This window comes from Sus scrofa, chromosome 7 (assembly GCF_000003025.6).
Source record: "Sus scrofa isolate TJ Tabasco breed Duroc chromosome 7, Sscrofa11.1, whole genome shotgun sequence".
Lineage (NCBI taxonomy): Eukaryota > Metazoa > Chordata > Mammalia > Artiodactyla > Suidae > Sus > Sus scrofa.
In genome coordinates, this window is record NC_010449.5 from 38,094,944 (window position 1) to 38,116,142 (window position 21,199).

Below are 21,199 nucleotides of genomic sequence, written 5' to 3' on the forward strand. Positions count from 1 at the left end.
TTTAGTATATTCAGAATTGTAGGAGTTCCTGTCGTGGCGCAGTGGTTAACGAATCCGACTAGGAACCATGAGGTTGCGGGTTCGGTCCCTGCCCTTGCTCAGTGGGTTAAAGATCCGGCGTTGCCGTGAGCTGTGGTGTAGGTCGCAGACGCGGCTCGGATCCCGAGTTGCTGTGGCTCTGGCGTAGGCCGGTGGCTACAGCTCCGATTAGACCCCTAGCCTGGGAACCTCCATATGCCGCGGGAGCGGCCCAAGAAATAGCAACAACAGCAACAACAACAACAACAGACAAAAAAAGACAAAAGACAAAAAAAAAAAAAAAAGAATTGTATGACCATCACTCACCCACAATTTTGCAACATTTTTGACACCTTAAAAAGAACCCTCATGCCTTCTATCAGTCACTCCCCATTTCTTCCCAGTACCCTCAGCTCTAGGCAACCACTAAACCACAGTCAGTCTCTAGATTTGCCTATTTGGGGATAGCTTATATTACTGGGATCAATATGTGGTCCTTGCGCAAACCAGCTACAGGGGAATAAGGAATTGAGACTGAGGATGGTCTCACAAGGGCATCAGGTAGCCAACTTTCATCCCCTAAGTCAGCCAGGAAGTGCCCCCCCCCCTGTAGAGGAGGCAGCTCAGGTCTTTACTGATGCTGGTGTCTTTACTGATGCAGGTGGGACCGCTTGCCTGGATGGATGGATTTGGGCAGATTGGCCAGGCTGGAGTCGGATTTAGACTGACTCTGACTCCAGAGTCAGGGCCAGAGTTGGGGTTAAACTGCAGAGGCTAGCATGTGACATAGGAGCTGGACTGCAGACAGAGGCATGCAAGATTTGGGGGTCATGGCTGGTGTGTTCTTTCCTTAAGAATTGTTGGAGACCCGTCCATTGCGGAAGAGGAGTTGGGGACTGGGTGGGAGACTGCAGGGCAGGGTGACTGAGTAGGGTATAAGGGGCTGAGCGAGCACAGTGGGTGAGGCTGGTGACTCAGCCCACACAGGAGCCCACAGGGGATGCAACAGCACAGGGGTGGCAGTGGGAGGAAGTCCCATCTGGTCCCCTACATGTGGTGCATGCTGGCCTTGGTCCTGAGCCCAGGGTTTCTGCTGGGAAAGGATAGGCTGGTAGAGAGCATGAGAACCCAGAGAAGCAAAAAGTGCTACCTGAGAGTTCCCGTTGTGTCTCAGTGGTTAACGAATCCGACTAGGAACCATGAGGTTGCAGGTTTGGTCCCTGGCCTCATTCAGTGGGTTAAGGATCCAGCGTTGCCATGAGCTGTTGCGTAGGCTGTGGCTGTGGCATAGGCCGGTGGCTACTGCTCCGATTAGACCCCTAGCCTGGGAACCTCCATATGCCACAGGAGCAGCCCTAGAAAAGGCTGAAAAACCAAAAAAAAAACGCTACCTGGAGAGCTGGCTCGACATAATGAGGGCATGGCCTGGGCCAGTGAAAGAGCCACAATCTCTGGCACAAAGGTCAAGAGGCACCATGTGACAAACTGTAGCAACCCCACTGTGCCCATGGCTTCCCCAGCCTGCTGCTGCTGCCTCAGGATAGCCCGGGCCAACAGGATGGTTCTGCTGTGAGAACCACCCACAGCACCCTGGAGCCAGCACACTGCAAAGCAAGCATGGCCCTCACTCTGTTTTGCTCCCTCATCCCGGGCATCCTGAGTCCCAAGCCCTGGCTCCTTTTTCCCTTTCAGACTTGTTTTTTTTTTTTTTTTTTTTGCTTTTTAGGGCCACAGCCGGGGCATATGGAAATTCCCAGGCTAGGGGTCGAATTGGAGCTACAGCTGCTGGCCACAGTCGCAGCTACAGTCACAGCCACAGCCACACCAGATCCAAGCTGAGTCTGCGATCTCCACTACAGCTCAACAGCAATGCCGGATCCTTAACTCACTGAGCAAGGACAGGGATCTAGCCTGCAACCTCCTGGATACTAGTTGGATTCGTTGCTGCTGCGCCAATTCTATTCCAAGTCCTGGTCCTGGGTGGCACTCCCATCCCTCTGTCTGGCCCCTGTGCCATCTCACCACCTGACTCTCTCGCTCCTTCCCCTCCTTTCTTCTGTAGCTTCCTCCTGGTCCCCTAGTGGTGGACTCAGGATGCAGAGCTCCACCGCTGGCCTCAGGGTCCTGCCTCTGTGTGGATGGAGCCGGGGGGCGGGGGGGGGCTAATCACAGCAGCACAGTGGCACGGGCCTGTCTCCAGGGTTACTTGGGCTCCAGCTCTGTCCAGAATGTGCACCCTGCACAGCCAGACAAGGGGCAGAGGCAGAGTAGTGAAGGGGGGGCAGGGAGGAGTGAAGAGGGGCTGCAGTTCCTTCTAGGTCTGCTTCCATCCCACATCCAAGAGTGTCCGGCTGGAACATACACAAAGGTCCTGGATGCCTGTAGTGGCCACCAGGGTCCTTTACCTCACCTCCTGTCCACCTGACCTCGGGAAGGGGCGGGGCGCTGCTGAGCATGGTGACCAAAAGAGGGATTCGGTGGCAAAGCCTTCACCCTGTCAAGTGCTCTCACACCTGGCACTTGTCAGAGTCCCACAGTGACCGGTCCAATTCCACAAACAAGGGAAACGGAGCCCTGCTTGAAGATCTGCCAAAGCTACAAGCCATCCAGCTGGCAGCAAGGTGGGCTTGGCTCTCCGGTCTGCCAGGTGAAAGCACTTCTGACCACATACCCCCTGAGAAGGCCCATCCTGGAGTCCACTTAATCCCCCTGCGGAGAGGGGAGACTGTCACACCCTCTACCTTTCTCCCCAGCCTGCCATCTTCACCCAGGGAGTGATTCCGGCGTGGCGTGAGACAGCCTCAGAACACAGGGCTTTTCTCCTTTGTCAGGGAGGAAAGCGCCCCCTGCCCCTGGCACATCCCCAGCAGTCACCACACAGGCCAAGGTGTCGAACTTCTGCATTTTATTCTGTAGAAAGCCCCCAGCCGGACCCAGCCCTGAGCCTGACTCAGGGCTACCGGAAGGTAGAGAAGCTCTGGGTGCCGGTGCAGGAGGCGTAGGGCACGCCCCGGGAGCGGATCTGCAGGGTGTGGAAGGTGAGGGGTGGGTTGGGGCCCGAGGCACCTGGGTTCAGGGACTCAGTGTGAGGCTCCATCACAGTTACGGGGACCGCATAGGACAGCATCTGGGGCCGGTCGTCCTGGCGTCTCACTGTGCCCTTGCCCAGGAGGTGCAGGATGCAGGAGAGAACATCGGTGCTCCTGCAGGTGGACCCGCTGCCAAGGCTGCTGACCAAGCCCCTGGGAGGACATGGGCCCTTGTGCCAGGCCTTCAACACCTGGTATGGTGGAGGAGGGTGGGGAAAGGAGAGTCAGAGCTCACCCCACCTCTAGCTTCCAGTCCCAGGTCACCCAGGACATCAGATGCACCCCAGTCTCACTCCTCACCTACCCACAGCTCCACAGGGAGCCAGAGGCTTCAAAGGTGGGTCCACCTCCTCCTGGGGACTGCCCCCCAACACCCCCTCTCCCTCCACCCACCCCCACCTACCAGGCAGACAAGCTGGTCAATGTGCAGCCCCTCATCCCCGTGGGCCTTGAGGATTCGGACGATGAGGCAGTTGAGGAGGTTCCGTCTCTTCTCCAAGTTCCGGACCTCCTCGTCCTCAGCTTTCACGTATGTCGGAACTGGGATGAGCCACACGTTGCCCTTCCGCGGTGTGGGTTCATCACTGTCATCTCGAATCCTGAGAACCCCTGAAACAGGCGGTCACTCAGTGGGGGCCTGCGAGGAGGCTGCCCCAGCTCAGAGCAGAGGCCCCAGTGCCCTAAGTACAGACCTCCTGGGGCGTCCTTTGGCTCATGAAGTTCCAGGGGGCCCCTTGAAGAGGCAAGAGGTCTAATTGCCCAATTCAGCACATCTGGAGAGAGCCCGGACAGCGCCAGCAGACGCTCCACGGAGACGGCCTTAGAAAGAGGAGGGAAGGTTCCCATTGTGGTGCAGCGGAAACAAATCCAACTAGTATCCATGAGGATGTGGGTTTGATCCCTGGCCTTGCTTAGTGGGTCTGGGATCCGGCATTGCCAAGAGCTGTGGTGTAGGTTGCAGATCCAGCTCGGCGCCGCTGTGGCTGTGGTGTAGGCCAGCAGCTGCAGCTCCGATTCAACCCCTAGCCTGAGAACTTTCATATGCTGCAGGTGTGGCCCTGAAAAGAAAAAAAAGAGGAGGGAAGCATGAGGGCTTCCCCAGGGGGTGGAACAAGGAGGGGGAAGGGAAGAAAGGGGAGGGCCAGGCGAGAGAGCAGGGAGGCGCGAGGGCTGGGCCACCTGCAGCTCGTTGAGATGCAGCAGCAGCCACATCTGCACGGTGGTCACTTGCAGCGTCTGGTCCCCAAACTGCAGCACAGCCCGGCCCAGCCATGTCCACTGCAGTCGCCGATGTGGGCCCCGCTCTAGAGCAGGGTAGCTGTGACCTGAGGAGCATCAGGGAGGAGGAGGGGTCAAGGGCTGGGGAGGACATGCTATAGGTGGAGTTTTGTCCCCTCTGCAGAGCCTGGGGCCCAGCATTTGTGGACACTGGTTCCTGGCCCGAGCTTTCACAGCTCAGCTTTCTGTGTGTCTGCCTCCGAGGAGGCCTGAGTATCTGGGAGCCCACCCTGTGCCAGGCGAGCTGTGATCAGGGCCTCCAAGGAGTTCCCCACTGTTTTAAGGGAGGAAAAAACATAATGAGGAAGGACTGGGGCTTTCATCAAACTGGAAACAATGTCTCCCCTACAAGTGTAGGAGCTCCTTGAGGGCAGGGTCTAAGTGTCCCCCTCCTTTGTCACTGCCCAGCCCAGGATCAGCCTCTAGTGGGAAACGTAGGTTACAGTGACTAACCAGGAGTCAGACACCTACATGGAGGGAAAGCCCTTCCTGGTGGCCTCAGGTGCCTCTCGCCTCCATCCTCCCCACCACCCATGAGAGTCCTGGGTCTCATTTTAAGGACAGAAAGGGCAACAGCCTGGGATCAGGTGCCCATAGTCCCACCCTCCCCTCAAACCCAAGCTGCTGCCCCTTCTTCTCAAACCCACCCCATCAAGGCTGCCAGCCCCAGGGGTTGCCCCCAAGCCCAGGTTCTTATCCCATCCTCTTTCCAGCCCCCAGTTCCCTCAGCCCCGCTGCTCACTCTTGATGTAGAAGTTGGAGTATCGGTTCAAGGTGTCCCTCAGGTAGGCGGGCAAGCAGGTTCTGGGGTTGAGCGGGTGGCAGATGGAGCCAGTGGGTGAGCCGTTCAGCACGAGCACAGACATTTCCGGCATCGCCCCTTCATAGTAGAGGTCCTCGTTGTCGTCCTCGTCCTCGTTGTCATCCTCCTCCTTCTCGGCCTCTTCGGCTATCGCCGCTACTGCCTCTGCCACCACCCCAACCTCCAGCTCAGCTTCCTCTCCATTCCCTCTTGTGTGCCCCCTGCCACTGGCTTCACAGCCCACCTGAGGGTGGAACACACGGCACCCAAAGCCAGTGGGCTCCTTGGGTCCAGCTTGTGCCTCTGTCTCTGCCTCCCACCCACCCACTTGCTAATTCCCCTCCCCTGCACCCACCTGGATCTTCCTCTCTGTGCCCTCCAGCTTCAGGAGTTGCTGATCAAGCCGCTGAAGCTGGTACACGTGGAACTGGCGCTGCCGCTCCTCCGAGGTGCTCAGGCTCCGAAAAATCTGCTGGGGGAGGCGGTTGGGGAAGCAGGGGCCGATCTGATCCAGTGCAACCTCCTCCAGCCAGCTCGAGAAGCCCACGGCAAAGACACGGTCCACCATGTAGTGCCTGCAGGGCGCAGAGCCCAGGCCGAGCCTCAGTGTAGGGGCTTGGCATGGGGCGGCCTCCGGCTCAGGGACCCCAGAGCTGGCCCTGCCTGTCATCCTGCCTCCCCCCACTGCCCACTATCTCGGTCCACACTCACTGGTAGTAATGCTCGAAAGTGGTGGCGATCTCCAAACCAGAGAAGATCAGAACGCTTTCCAGGCATTGCTGTAGCTGGGCCAGCATCCCCTGGGGCCCACCATTCCGGCTGCCACGGATACACTGGTCAATGTGCCGGGCAAACTGCTCACTCACCTGGGCAGCAGGAAGAGAACAGGAAAACTATGAAGAGAGCGGAGGAGGTGAGTGGGAGAAGCAGAGGGCCTGAGGAGGGAGTTACACATGGCCAGCAGCTTCATCAATGGGTCAAGGGTTTTGTTTTGTTTTGTTTAATTTTTTGTCTTCTTAGGGCTGCACCTTCAGCATGTGGAGGTTCCCAGGCTAGAAGTCGAATCGGAGCTGAAGCTGCCAGCCTACGCCACAGCCACAGCCACGGCAACTCGGGATCTGAACTGCATCTGCCACCTACACCTCAGCTCACAGCAACGCCAGATCCTTAACCCACTGAGCAAGGCCAGGGATCGAACCTTCGTCCTAATGGGTGCTAGTCCAGGTTCACTCTCGGCTGAGCCACGACGGGAATTCCTGCTCAACGATTTTCTAAAACTGAAATCATTAACAGCTGTGCGCATTGACAATGAGAACAATACTGAAAAATGTTTTCTCACATTCAGCACATCCAAAGTTTAACTGAGCATGAAGAGACAGAAGCACACCTCGGAGATTTTGCTCGTTTGGCTCCAGGCTCACAATAAAGTCACACATGTTTTCTGGTTTCTGAGTGCATATAAAAGTATGCTTACATTTTCTGGTAGTCTATTAAGTATACATAGCATTATGTCTAAAAAACAATGTACATACCTTAACTAAACAATACATTATTGCTGGAATTCCCGTTGTGGCTCAGTGGTTAATGAATCTGACTAGGAACCATGAGGTTGCGGGTTTGATCCCTGGCCTTGCTCAATGGGGTAAGGATCCGGCGTTGCCGTGAGCTGTGGTGTAGGTCGCAAACCCGGCTCGGCTCGGATCCCGAGTTGCTGTGGCTCTGGTGTAGGCTGGCAGCTACTGATTAGACCCCTAGCCTGGGAACCTCCATAGACCGCAGGAGCGGCTCTAGAAATGGCAAAAAGAAAAAAAAAAATACATTATTGCTAAAAAAAGTGCTGACCATCACCTAACAATGCAGGATTGCCACAAACCTTCAATAGGTTAAGGAGTTCCTGTTGTGGCTCAGCGGAAACAACCTGACTAGTATCCATGAGGATGCAGGTTCAATCCCTGGCCGCGCTCAGTGGGTTATAGATCCGGCATGAGCTGTGGTGTAGATCGCAGACAGGGCTCAAATCCCAAGAGGCTCAACCTCTGGCCCGGGACTTCCATATGTGACAGGTGTGACCCTAAAAAGCAAAAAAAAAAAAAAAAAAAAAAAAAAAAGTTAAAAAATACATTATCTACGAAGCAGAGTAAAAAGCAAGGGGCAATATAATGAGGTACACCTGTAAGTTCTGTGCCAGGATGGTCACATGGCGTTGTTGCAGCCGAGCCTCCTGCTCCCACTGCGCTGCCCTCTGCTTACCAAGGTGCTTCTCACATTTTAGTCTGTCATTTGCTTAACTGTGCATCTTCTCCAGAAGACAACTTTGAGGGAAGGGACTTCACCTACAGCTCTATAACCGTGCTTGACACATTTTATTTTATTTTTTATTTTGGGGCTTTTTAGAGCTAGAGGAAGTTTCCAGGCTAGAGGTCCAATCGGAGCTGCAGCTGCCGGCCTACACCACAGCCACAGCAACACAGGATCCGAACCACATCTGCGACCTACACCACAGCTCAAGGCAAAGTTGGATCCTTAACCCAACTGAGCGAAGCCAGGGATTGATTGAACCTGTGTCCTCATGGATAATAGTTAGATTTGTTTCTGCTGAGCCATGATGGGAACCCCCCTGACACTTTTTATTTTTGCTTTTTCTAGGGCTGCTCCTGCAGCATATGGAGGTTCCCAGGCTAGAGGTCTAATCAGACATGCAGTTGCTGGCCTACACTAGACACAGCAATGCCAGATCTGAGCCGAGTCTGCAAACTACACCACAGCTCACGGCAACACCAGATCCTTAGCCCACCGAGCGAGGCCAGGGATTGAACCCACAACCTCATGGTTTCCTGTCGGATTTGTTTCTGCTGTGCCATGACAGGAACTCCATCCCTGACACATTTTAAAGTGCTTATTAAATATTCGTGGGATGGGGTTCCTGTTGTGGCGCAGCGGAAATGAATCTGACTAGTATCCATAAAGACACGGGTTCCATCCCTGGCATCGCTCAGTGGGCTAAGGATCCAGGATTGCTGCAAGCTGTGGTGTAGGTCAAAGACGCGGCTTGGATACCGAGTTGCTGTGGCTATGGTGTAGGCTGGCAGCTGCAGCTCTGATTCAACCCCTGGCCTGGGAACTTCCATATGCCTCAGGCTCGGCCCTAAAAAGCAAAAAAAAAAAAAAAAAAAAAAAAAAAATTGTGGGATAATGGGAATGGTGGAGTAATTATAGTATATCCATTAGATGGCAATTTATGCAAAAGTTTTTAAATGAGGACAAATAGCAACCAGGAAAATGTTGCTTTTAGTGTAAGGGTCAAAAGAAAACAGGAAGGAGGGGTTAAGAATCTGGCATTTTGTGGTGACTTGGGTCACTGCTGTGGTGCAGGTTCCATCGCTGGCCCCAGAAGTTCCACATGGGGAAGTTGCAGTCAAAAAGAAAACAGGATAAGGCATTTTAGCTACTCACGGGTAAGCTACGTGAAATCAAGCACACAAGTAGAAGAAAGCATGCCGAGCTAAGTTAGGACGGCACAAAGTGGCCACGGTTTTTGGAGTTTTTGATAACAGGTTTCTATAGCAGGAGTGCTCCTCGTGAAGTGGGAGTGGAAGGTGGGCCATTCTGAGGCGGTGGGGAAGCGAGAGGCCCCGGCGGGGGGGAAGGGAGGGCAGGTGGCTCACGTGGGCAGCTTTGAGGAAAGGGAGCCTCAGCAGGGCCCCGGCACAGCCGTTCTGCAGCGCCAGCAAGAAGGCCGCCCGTGGCCCAAACAGCTCGGAGCTCGACTTCTGCAGATTGTGAAAGTGGTCGCAGTAGCGGGGCACAAAGTCATCATCCTGCCAGCGTGAGGTCAGAAAGCTGTTCACCTGGAGGGAAGGAAGGAAGGGGTGGCAGCGTGAAGGGGCCACAGTCTTGGTCTGCCCCCCACCGCCGCACCACCCCGGCCCACTCCTCCCACCTTCTCCTCCACAAAGGCCTGCCAGCAACGGGTCAGGTTTCTCATGATGCTGCTGGGAAGCCCCTGGGTGGCCAGAGAGCTCCAGTCATGGCTTCTGTTTCTGCCCTCTGTGGAGACAGGGGAAGGGGCAGAGGCGGCGGCAGTGGGGAGCCCCGCAGTTCCTTGGTCCCCACTCAAGGGTGAGCCTGGGGGCCTTTCCTCATGCTCCTGCCCAACGTGATGGTCCCGGGTAGGGGGTCACAGACAGGAAGATAAACAGGCTGAGGGAGGGGAGGGAGAGAAGAACAGACACCTGCAGCATGCAGGGTGGTGGGGACCAAGCACCCAAGCTCCCGCCTGAATCCCCAGCACTCACTGGGGGACGCCTCGCAGGGCTCCACGTGCACCAGCAGGTTGGTGAGGCGGCGCACCCGTGAGGAGAAAGCAGCCGCGCGACTCTGGGGGTTGTAGGCAGCATCCCGGCTCTCCAGGTACTGGTCCAGCAGCCAGCCCATGGGGCTGATGCCATCCTCATCTGGGGGTGGGGGAAAACAAGCCAAGGCAGAGCGCGTCTGCAGGCCAGCAGGGAAGCTGGGCTGGACAGGAGTGCAGAGAAAGGGCAACGGGACAGAACCATACGGTAAGGAAGGTTGCAAGGACCCCCTTGACCTTGTGGTGGCAGCTGGCACGTGGAAGACAGGGGAAAGGAGGCAGCCCCTGGGCTGTGAGAAGGGGAACACATGGATACCAAACGAACGTGGGTACCAAAAAGGCCAAGAGCATTTCCCAGGTGGCTCTAGAGTAGAGCAAGAAGGGGCCGGTGAGCAGGGCCACGCGAGAGGCTAGTGCGGGGCGGGGCAGTTACCGGGGGAGGTGACGTTCTGCACCAGGGGGCTGACCAGGGCCTCCCAGCAGCTCTTGCCCAGGGCTTGGGCCGCCTCGTTGTCAGGGAGGAAGCGATTGGCAAAATTCTGCTCGTGGCGAAGAGCCCCGTTGAGTCTGGGGAGGAGGATGGGGAGTAAGGTGTGGGGGGCTGGAGGCTTAAGTGACCTACCCCGTGTCCCCCCAACCTAAGATCGCCAGCTTCCCTAAAACCAGCCAAACTCCCCCCTCAGGATGTCACAACCCCCTCGATTCCTTGGCACCCCCATTCCCAGCCACCACAGAAACCTCTCCTTCTTGTCCTTTCTTTCCTTCCTCCAACTACAGAACATTCCGGCCCCCTCCCAAGCATGGTCACCCGTCACAGGAGCCCCCCGGCAGCCCTCTGTAATGCTCTTATCTCTCTCACACACAGGCACACACCCACTCACACACACCTGGAGCTCAGGTGCAGGAGGCTCCTGCGGTCCTCCGCTATGTCCTGGCTCCAAGTCTGGGCCCGAACCATGTAGAAGAGGCGTGTGTGGTGACACAGCAGCTCCCAGAACACAGGCCAGAATGTGGGCTTGGGGCCCAGGACTTCCAACCCCCGAATGCGTGTGTCGATGCCACCCTGCAACACACACAGGTCCATTTCCACCAGCCCCACAGTGGGGCCTTAGGAAGGGCTGGAGCGCTGGCCCAAGATCTGCAACAGTTCCTGGGGGTAGGGCCCAGCGCCCAGGGGCCACCCCCACCATGCCCTGGCCCCACCTGCTGGCAGCGCTTTATGCGGATCTGGATGATGGGCCAGAAGCGGTTCAGGTTCTCCAGGAGGACCACCCGTCTGGCGGAGGGCATTACATTGACCTGGGGGAGCAGAGAGTGCTGTTACCGCCACATGTAAGGATGGAGTGCTGAAAGCACCAGCCCTGGGGTGTGAGGCCTCCTGATGAAAGGGTCCTGACGCCACCTTCACTGCTCAGGGCCTGATGCTGTCACATGGGCCCAAGGCTGGACTTGATCTATGGGGCTCAAGAAAAGGAGGAATATAGGCATTTAGGGGTCTGGGCAGGAGGGGAGCTCCCTACCGAGTTGAGTTCTGTGTTAAGAGAGGTGGTGCTGTCGCCCCCAAAAACCACCACCCTGGCGGGCATGTAACTCGAGTCTTCGCCAGCCACCAGCAGAGCCAGCTGCCTGCGAGCAGAGGAGAGGAACCAATCAGAACCTGATCCAAGAGTTCCCGTCATGGTGCAGCAGAAAAGAATCTGACTAGGAACCATGAGGTTGTGGGTTCAAATCCCTGGCCTCACTCAGTGGGTTAAGAATCCGGCATTGCCATGAGCTGTGGTGTAGATTACAGACAAAGCTTGGATCCCCGGTTGCTATGGCTGCGAGGTAAGTCCACAGTCACAGCTCCGGTTCGACCCCTGAGAACCTCCATATGCTGTGGGTGGGCTCTAAAAAGTCAAAAAAAAAAAAAAAAAAAGAACCCAATCCAGTTCTGTCCTCGTGGACACAGCCAAGGGGACTCTTTGATCCCGTTCAGGGAGGTGAGGTGCTTCCCCAAGACAAACAGTAGGGAAGTCACAAGAAAGCACGGCAATTTGGCTACGCACAGGCAAGGAGCGTGTTACCTGACGAGGACGCCCTGGCGCATGTGCAAGGTGATGTGGTGGGAGCCGGTGCTGCCGTTGGACTCCCAGTAGGTCTTGGGGTTGCGGTCGGTCAGTTTGCCGGCCCGGTGAGGGTTGGAGGACACCTCCACCTTCTCCCAGCACTTGTCCTCCTTCACCTCCACACTGGAGCCTACGGGCCAGCGGGAAGGGGTGGCAGTCACAGCCTGGAAGGTGTGAGGGAAGGATGGAGGGGTGCAGACTTGGGGTAATGTGGGGACAGGCACGAACCCTGGCACAGATATCTGAGGAACACGTCAAAGAAGGGGATGTTGATGGGGCGGTGGGTGCGTCTGTGGTCTTCGATCTGGCCCAGCACCATCTGCAGCCGGGCGTCGGAGAGAAGGGGTGCGGGGCGGGACAGGGACAAGGAAACACGTGGAAAAAGAACCGCAGCAGCCACAGGACTGCCTCTGTACCACTGGCCCAGCAGGACCAGATGGCGAGGGGGCGGGGAAGGAATGCCCCCAGTTCACGAGACTCACCTGCCTTTCCCAACTTCAGGAACACACCCCCTTCCCCTGCCACTGCTCAGGTCTCAGATCCTTTCCTAGTTGTGAACCCACAAGCCCTTCCCCTTGCCCTTCCTCCTGACCTGGATACAGCCTCCCAGGATGTTGGTGGTGAGTTTCCGGTAGAGGTGCGCGTGCTTCTCACACTTGAACACCATGTCCCGCAGCTCCTGAGCCAGCTCCAGCTTTCCCAGGTGCTTTTCCAGGGCCTTGGAGATGGCATCGCGGGCTCCCAGCTGATTCAGCACCACGGCGTAGTCCCTGCTCACCGAGGCCAGGCGGTGCAGGAAGAGGATCAGCTCCTGGAGCACCTGGGGTGGGGGCAGGGAGAGAGACTAAAGGGAACCTGCTGGAGGACCAGGCATCTTCAGTAGTGCTGACTACACACCCAGTGTGTGCTAGGTGCCCGGGCTACTGCAGTGAACAGTGAGGAAGTAAAGAGCCAGGGATGGGAAGACACGAGGCCTCGGTGGAATTAGGGAACCAAACGAAGTGAAACGGAAAAGCCAAGAGGTGCCCTGAACACTGGGATTCTCGGCTACTGATCATGCTGGCATCAGATGTGGAGGGCATCTTCTGGGGTTTCTTTTCAGGCCCTGCTGCCTCAAGAACCAGCTGTGGGGCTGTGTTTTGAGATGCTCAGGCCCCAAGCAGGGAGAGGGACCGGAGGTGTGTATGCTGGAGCCAGAGTCTGGATAACAGCCCCAGGTGTGTTCTGCAGACACCCACTGCCACCGCGACCCTGGTTCTCTGACCCCTTCCCAAGCCTCTGTGCCTAGGATGGCTCTGTGGCAGGAGGACCCCACTGCCTCCTTTACCCCCTCACCTCCACAGGTCCAGCCAGACAGACACCACGGAGGTTCTTAATGTAATACAACCTTTTATGTCAAAAAAGGAGATGGTGGGAATTCCCAGCGTGGCTCAGTGGTTAATGAATCCAACTAAGAACCATGAGGTTGAGGGTTCGATCCCTGGCCTTGCTCAGTGGGTTAAGGATCCGGCGTTGCCATGAGCTGTGGTGTAGGTCGCAAATGCGGCTCGGATCCAGCGTTGCTGTGGCTCTGGCACAGGCTGGTGGCTACAGCTCCGATTTGACCCCCAGCCTGGGAACCTCCACATGCGCGGGAGCAGCCCAAGAAATAAATGGCAAGAAGACAAAATAAATAAATAAATAAATAAAAATAAAATCCAGGAATTCCCTTTCGGTGTAGCAAGCCAAAAATCCAGTGTTGTCACTGCAGTGGCTCAGGTTGCTGCTGTGGCACAGGTTTGACACCTGGCCTGGGAACTTCCACATGCCTCGGACGCAGCCAAAAAAAACACAAAAGCCTCAAACCCAAACCAAGAGCTCAAAGGCTCCGTGGTGCCCTCCAGAACCTCACTCAGGGGGTGTGCCCTGCCAGAAGCTGTTCTATGTCCTCTCTCTCCCAGCATCCCCCTGGAGCAGGGCAGGGGTACCTCTCGGTCAGTGTCTGGGGACCGCAGGCAGGCCATGCAGGTGTCCATGGCCTCATGCCAGGGGAGCAGCAGTGCCTCAGGAAAGTCCACCAGCTGCATCAGGATTCTGGGGAACAGGGGACAGGAGGATAGAGATGTGCAGGCAGCCTCAAAGACCCCTCTGCTCAACCCCACCCCTCACCACCCTCTCACCTCAGGACAGTGAGGTGCAGGGCCCTGTTGGCTGCGGCTGGAGTGTCGAGGCTCCGCATCAGCGCGAGGAAGGGCTGGGGATGCCGCTGCAGCTGCAGCAGGAGTGGCTTGACCTCACCCTCTCGGGGTCCCTCTGAGCGGAGGGCTCGCTCCAGATCCAGGAAGATCTTCCCAGCAGGACCATAACCCTCCACCAGACTCTGCAGGGAAGTGTGATGGCACTGAGTTGAGGCTTCTTTTGCTAGAGGAAAGGAAAGACACAAAAGTTGGCCATTGTTAGTGAGGGATCAGAAATGGAGAGATAGAGTCATTAATTCTCAATCTTGCTTCCTAATTTCTCCTAAAAATGTTTTTGATTTTTTCGTCCCCCTATAAGTTAGGTTTGGGGGAGTTCCCATTGTGGCTCAGTGGGTTAAGAACTTGACGGAATGTCCATGAGGATACGGGTTCAATCCCTGGCCTCGCTCAGTGGGTTAAAGATCTGGCTTTGCAGCAAGCTGCAGTGTAGTTCGCAGAAGTAGCTCAGATCCCATGTTGCCGTGGCTGTGGTGTAGGCTGGCAGCCAAAGCTCAGATTCAACCCCTAGCCTGAGAACTTCCATATGCTCCAAGAATGGCCCTAAAAAGACAATTAATAAATAAATAAAAGTTAGGTTTTAGAACCTCACAACATCTCTTAATCTACTTTTAAAACAGCTTCATGACAAATTTTTTATTCTATTTTTTCCCCTTTTTTCAGCCACACCCACCACATATGGAAGTTCCCAGGCCAGGGATCGAATCCAAGCTGCATCTGAGACCCATGCCACAGCTGTGACCACACCAGAACCTTAACCCACTACAGCAGGAACTCCTTATGCTATATTTTTTTCTTTTTTTTTGTCTTTTTAGGGCTGCATGCACAGCATATGGAAGTTCCTAGGCTCGGGGTTGAATCGGAGCCACAGCTGCTGGCCTACACCACAGCCACAGCAACGCCGGATCCGAGCCATCTCTGTGACCTACACTACAGCTCATGGCAACGCTGGATCCTTAACCCACGGGGCGAGGCCAGGGATCGAACCTGCAACCTCATGGTTTCTAGTTGGATTTGTTTCCACTGTGCCACAATGGGAATTCTGCTTATTATATATTCTTAAAACAGCAGAAGAGCTTATCTGCAAACCAGAGTGTTTCCCTATATCTAGAAGCATGCACACATCTGTTTTTCTCCATGATAGAAAGAAATTCAGTATAAGGGCTTTCAAAGCTTCATATCTCCTATGATGTTCTAACTTTACATCCTCCTTCACTCTTTGCAGGGATTCCACTTGTGTGAGGTATTTGGGATAATAAAAAACCTAGAGACAGAAAGTAGAATGGCAGTGGCCGGGGCTGAGGCGGCTAATGGAGAGTTAGTTGTTCGTGGGTCCTGAGTTTCAGTTGGAAAAGAGAGAAAAAGTTCTAGAAATGGATAGTAATGACAGTTGCATAACAATATAAATGTGCTGGGAGTTCCCGTCGTGGCGCAGTGGTTAACGAATCCGACTAGGAACCATGAGGTTGTGGGTTTGATCCCTGCCCTTGCTCAGTGGGTTAACGATCCGGCGTTGCCGTGAGCTGTGGTGTAGGTTGCAGACGCGGCTCAGATCCCGTGTTGCTGTGGCTCTGGTGTAGGCCGGTGGCTACAGCTCCGATTCAACTCCTAGCCTGGGAACCTCTATATGCCGAGGGAGCGGCCCAAGAAATAGCAACAATAACAACAACAACAACAACAACAACAAAGACAAAAGACAAAAAAAAAAAAAACAATATAAATGTGCTGAAGTTCCCATGTGGCTCAGCAGAAACGAATCTGACTAGGCTCCATGAGGATGCAGGTTCCATCCCTGGCCTCGCTCAATGGGTTAAGGATCTGGCATTGCCAGAAGCTGTGGTGTAGGTCGCAGACTCGGCTCAGATCCCACGTTGCTGTGGCTGTGGCATAGCCCGGCAGCTATAGATCTGATTCAACCCTTAGGCTGGGAGTTTCCATATGCCATGGGTGCAGCCCTAAGAAGCCAAAAAAGAAAAAAAAAAAGAAAAACAAAATCCGGATTCTTCCTAAGGTGCTGTCTCTTCCAGACAGGAATGCACCCACACCAGCACAGGGGTTAACGCCCTCCTGGGGACCAGTCTGCAGAGCTGCTGTCCATTTGGCGCCCCACCTTCCACTCTGGCTGCAACTGCCGATTTCTGAGGCTGGGCCTGGGCTTCCAGCACGGATGGGTAGACCGACTGCCCAGCCAGGGTCTCGGGCCCGTACTTCCTGTAGACACGGCAGCTGAGCAGGTCTCTGAGAGCGCTGTCATCGAGTCGCTGTGGCAGAGCCAGCAGCAGTTCCTGGGCCAACTCCGTGGGCACGGCCAGCTCAGCCAGGATCTCATCATCCAGAATCTGCCATCAGGGAGAAGCTGTCACTGTAGGCAGCTCTGCCGGCAGAGGCTCCAAGAGCAGCTGCTGGGGAAGGGGACTCCGCAGATGCCTCCTCCACCCTGAACCTCTCGTGGCTGGCTCCTCCCAAACAGCTCGCCAACACCTCCAAACATGCTAGACTGTAGACCCCAGGTCCCATTCTGAGCCTTCCAAATGCTCTATTCCAGCCCAGCCCTTGCAGAACAGCCCTCCAAGCTCTGTGTGAATCTGAGCAGCTCTACCTCCTCATCCAGGTTCTCCTGCAGGATCTGGAGAACCTCCCGATGGTCAGGTCCATCCAGCTTCTTGATGAAGAAGAGGAGCTCCCACCACTCTGCCTGGCTCAGGTGTTCACTATCCGTGGTGTCCTCATCCTCAGGCAGCGCGTAGGGCACAGCATAGAGCTCGGTCATGGGCTTCCACCTCCAGGAGGGCAGGGCTGTGGAAGTGGGTGGTGGGGCACAGAGATGTCAATGCCTATCCAGCCAGACCAGGAGCTCTGCTCAGAGCTAACTCCCGCTTCCCTCTGGGCTCACCTACACCCCCGGCTCCAATGCCCACTGCCCCCTGGTACTCATCAGCCTCAACCACGTCCTCAAGGTCTTCCTCAAAGCCCAGGATCTGCAGCATGTGCCAGTGGACCCAGTAGGTACGGCCTGTCGACTCCCACAACACCTGGGGATATGGGGAAAAAGAGAGGGAGGGGGAAGAGAGCTCACTGAGTGATCAGCTGTGGCAGATGAGGACATAGAGCCCTCAGGGTGACCAATCCTCCAAAGAGCAAAACATCTAGTGTACGGAGAGCAGGCGCATGCGCACAAAGGACGCCTTCCTCCCAACGGGGCCAGACTCTGCCTCTCCTCTCACCTCTCCTGGGTGGCTTATGCCCCTACACTTCCCCCTGGCCTTAACCCCGCCGTCTTCCTGAACTGACCTTTGGGGAAGTCTGGCTGCTTCAGCTTCTTCCTGGGAGTGAGTTTTCCTGACCTCAATCTCCTAAAGGCAGATTTTCTCAACCCTTCCAAAGGCCCCCTCTCAATCCTTGGCCCCCTTTAAACCATTTCAGTACCCTTGGGGCTTTTGTCCTTGGGTAGTCTTCCAGAGTCCTCTGAGTGGAGACCCCAGCTATGCCCCACCCGAGACAGACCCCAGCAGCTCGTCCCGCCGCGGCACCCTGGCTCACCTGCACTGGGGGTACACCGTTGTTGCTCTGCCGGAACTCGCCCTCGTCCCCGGCGCTGATCTCCTCGTAGTCATCCAGCATCCGCACGCGCATCCCTGGCTCCAGCGTGTCCCGCACATATAAGGCATAGGTATCACCACTTGTGAACCCAGAGCGAGGGCGAAACCGCCTTGACCTCCTGAGGGAGGGCGTGGCCTGGGCCTGTGGGAGCCCTGGGCCTGCGCCTGCCAGCTGGGGCTGGAAGATGGAACAGGAGGACTGGGCTGAGGGCCTCTGTCTGTGGGAGGCCCAGTCCCAGCGCATGGCCTGTACCAGCTCGGAGATGAGGGTGCCCATGGCCATGCTGAATTCCAGCTCCAGCCGACCCCTCTCCCTGCTCAACTCCTCGGAAGCAGAGTTCTGGGCTCCTGGTTCCACGGCACTGTCATTCAACTGATCCAGGAGAGAGGTGACGTGCAAATAGTGCTTCACCAGGGAGAAGAGCAGCCTTCCTGGGACCTGTAGGACACAACCTTTGGCCTAAGTCCACCTTGTCTCAGCTTTAGCCCGTATCTCCACTGTGTCCTCTGTGGACAGGTGCAAAGGCCTGGTCCTGGAGATTTTTTCCATGGCTCCCTCCCAACACTCCCCCCAGAATACCTGTGGCAGCTGAATGCCCTCGAAAGACATGGGGTGTTCAGAGAGCGTGGCCTGTGCAAACAGAGCGAGCAGAGCACAGCGGCTATCAAAATCCAGGTGTTTCTCAATGGCCTCTTGCTGGCTCAGTGACAGGAGGATCTGGGTCCGGGTCCCTGTAACCCACACGCCAATCAGTAACGACTCCCTAACCTCACTCTTCCCAGGCATCTCTCCTAGACCCTCTACTCTCTCAGGTCAGTCCTTTTGTCACCACACACTAAGGATGACATGATTTGCTGATCTGCTTCAAAAGTCAAAGCTTACTATTTTATTCTGTCATATTACTATCTGAGATGCAATAGTCTAAATTCTTCCTTTGGAGTTCCCTGGTGGCCTAGCAGGTTAAAGATCCGGTATTGTAACTGCTGTGGCGCAGGTTTGATCCCTGGCCCAGAAACATCTGCTTTCCACAAGTACAGCCATAAATAAATAAATAAATAAATAAATAAATAAAATCCTTCGCATAGAAAGACAATTCATGTGGGGTTCTTGAGGAGTCCCTTTCTCTTTCTTTTTACAACTGCACCTGTGGCATATGGAAGTTCCAGGCCTAGGAGTTGAATCGGAGCTGTAGTTGCTGGCCTATGCTACAGCTTGCGGCAATGCTGGATCCTCAACCCACTGAGCAATACCAGGGATCAAGCCTGCATCCTCAAAGATGCTAAGTCAGGTTGTTTTTGTGTGTGTGTTCTTTTTAGGGCAGAACCTGTGGCATATGGAAGTTCCCAGACTAGGTATCGAATCACCTGCAGCTGCTGGCCACAGGCATAGCCACAGTAACGCAGGATCCAAGCTGCTGTACCTACACCACAGCTCATGGCAACACCGGATCCTTAACCCACTGAAGGAGGTCAAGGATCGAACCCGCATCCTCGTGGATACTAGCTGGGTTCGTAACACGCTGAGCCACAGTGGGAACTCCTCAGTCTCCCCTTTCTGCAGAGATGTTCACACTCCCCTTCCCACCTCCTTTTCTTCCAATTCTAAGAGAAGGGCAACAGAATCATTTACATAAATGATGGATGAGGTCAGAAGCTCACCCTGCCCTGTGAGGCCCTAGGCTGACCCAGCCCCTCTCCTGTCCCCCCTTTCCCCAGACACTGCCCCTCACCAGCATCATGGGAAGCCAGGGCTTGTATCATTCGGCCTGCGCTCCAGCGAATTTGATAATCAGGACTACTGAGCATGTGCATGAGCAAGTCCAGGACCCTTGGATCTTTGAAGACCCCCGTGAGGGGCTCAATGCTGGCATAGGCACTGAGCACATGGACAGTGTGAATCAGAGGAGCAGGAGGGATGGCGCCTACACATTCCTCCAGCTGCCTTAGGGCCCTCTGAATCAGCGACTTCACATCGGTTTCCATCTCCCCCAGCACTGATTTGTCCAGGGCTCCAGCCTCCCCGGCTGTCTCCTGTGAAGGCCCGATGACCCGGCCGTCCTTGTCCAGCATCTTGTGGCAGTTGGCATAGATCTCGTCATTGGACATCCACAGCAGGATGTGCTCTGCCTTGCAGTCCACTTGGTTGGAGCCCCCTTCCCCATCATCCCCGCGCTGGAGGATGAGCCAGCGGATCTGGTACTCAGGATGCCCATCACGGCCCACTCGCTGGCGGATCAGCTCATCCGGATAGGCATGCAAGCCTGGCCCTAAGGGCACCCTGAATTCCCTGTAGTGGAGTTCCCCCGCCATCCCGGCACCTGGGAACACAAGGAAAAGAACACAGGCAAGCTAGAGTGAGAGGGAGGTCAGCAAATCAAGGACACCCAGGAGTTGGGAGAGCAAATGTGGCAACAGCTGTCTGGCTGGGTGGGGTAGAGCAGAGCCCAGGAGTTGCCTGCTGCAGGCTGGGTGGAACACTGGGGCATTTGTTCTGAATGAATTCAAAATTTGGGGGCTAAAAGGAGGGTCTAAGGCCCTGCAAGCAGTGTGGAGTGAGTTGGTTTGGAGCAGTGGGAAGGGGGCAGTGGGGGCAGGGCAGCCTTGGAATTAAAGAGAATCACAGGGCCCTGAAACAAACAGCAGCAGCAGAGCGGGAAAGGGGGTATGAAGCCCAAAGGGATGTATGTTTTGGGGGGTTGGGGATGGAGACCCCGAGTGTGTATAGGAAGGGACGCCAGCTCCAATGCTGAAGCACAGAAGAATGATTCTGCAGAGGGAAAAGACCCAGAGACCTGGGGGTGGAGTAAGGGCGCGGTGGGCTGGAGGCGCCGGAGCAGCACCGCGGGTGGGGCGACTCAAGGCCCCGAACAGGGTGCACAGGAGACCCGGTGGGTGAAGGGCGCGAGGACTGTGGGGCCGGGATTGAAGACTAGAGAAAAGAGGGTCGCGCGGCACGGTGCGGGGGAAAGGGCTAGGCCAGATGAATACCCCGCGGCTCCGTGGACTGGGGGGCGCGAGGCCGGGTGGGCGAGTGGGCGGAGGATAACCCGGGCTCGGGGCAGGGGGCCGCGGCGGGGCTCTGGCCACCTCAGAAATCGATGGCGGTCCCGGCGCGAGGCCTGTCCTTCGCCGAGCTAGGGACGCGGCACAGACGATGGCGGCGGCGCCTGCGGAGATTTGGGCCCCGCCTGGGCCCCCAGTAAGGGGTCGAGGCGGGGAGGCGGGAGGGGGCGTGGCGCGCGGGACCGAACGCCCAGGGCCCGGCCGCCGTCACCGCCTCTCCCGCGCGCAGGTCTGCAGCATCCAGGGCAGGGCGGGGCGGGGCGGGTCCCTAACCAGCGGCCCCGCCCATTTGGCCGCCCGGAGCCGCTGCTCATTTCCGCCGAGTCCAGCGGAAAGCTAGGGGCCCGGAGAGAGCGCCGGGGCGGAGCCGCGGGGTGCCACCTTGGCGACGCGCGCCACCTCCTCCTCCCCGCAGCCCTTTCCTCTTCGTCCCCCTCCTCCTGCCACCGGAAGTGCCTTCCCCCGCTTCCCAAAGTCGGAACTGGAAAAGACTTGCTCTCTTATGCCCCCCTCCTCCACCACATCCAAAGGGACCGAGGCGAGCGAGGCGGCTGCAAATGAGGGAGGAACCCTAGATTTCCTTTCCTGTCTCCCCTCCACCCCCGCAAAGGTTGTCTGCTCTTGTCCCCGTCACCTCCCACTCCTGTCCGGTGTGTA

At 56.2% G+C, this 21,199-nt stretch overlaps 1 protein-coding gene and 1 long non-coding RNA gene across 5 annotated transcripts; one reads left to right on the top strand and one right to left on the bottom strand.

Moving 5' to 3' along the window:
* On the bottom strand, nt 2,905-21,098 carry CUL7 (cullin 7). 4 transcript variants are annotated; one of them, XM_013977946.2, is made up of 26 exons: nt 20,567-21,098; nt 19,210-19,797; nt 18,060-18,211; nt 17,421-17,918; nt 16,774-16,912; nt 16,480-16,676; nt 15,991-16,219; nt 13,806-14,046; nt 13,614-13,719; nt 12,239-12,466; nt 11,875-11,965; nt 11,605-11,776; nt 11,059-11,164; nt 10,742-10,837; nt 10,426-10,601; nt 9,972-10,105; nt 9,483-9,641; nt 9,128-9,234; nt 8,853-9,035; nt 5,899-6,053; nt 5,543-5,762; nt 5,128-5,431; nt 4,287-4,432; nt 3,800-3,926; nt 3,511-3,716; nt 2,907-3,298 (listed from the first exon to the last, which is right to left on the bottom strand). In XM_013977946.2, exons 2-26 carry the CDS (start codon nt 19,787-19,789, stop codon nt 2,975-2,977), a joined length of 5,076 nt encoding a protein of 1,691 aa, XP_013833400.2. In that variant the 5' UTR covers nt 19,790-19,797; nt 20,567-21,098; the 3' UTR covers nt 2,907-2,974. The 4 variants fall into 4 exon arrangements, with proteins under 4 accessions (XP_020954391.1, XP_020954392.1, XP_013833400.2 ...); XM_021098734.1 differs by having other exon boundaries at nt 20,468-20,809; XM_021098732.1 differs by having other exon boundaries at nt 2,905-3,298; nt 3,800-4,432; nt 20,567-20,810.
* On the top strand, nt 6,011-6,634 carry LOC110261528. The gene is made up of 2 exons (XR_002345732.1): nt 6,011-6,100; nt 6,533-6,634. It is a non-coding gene; the product is annotated as an uncharacterized LOC110261528 (long non-coding RNA).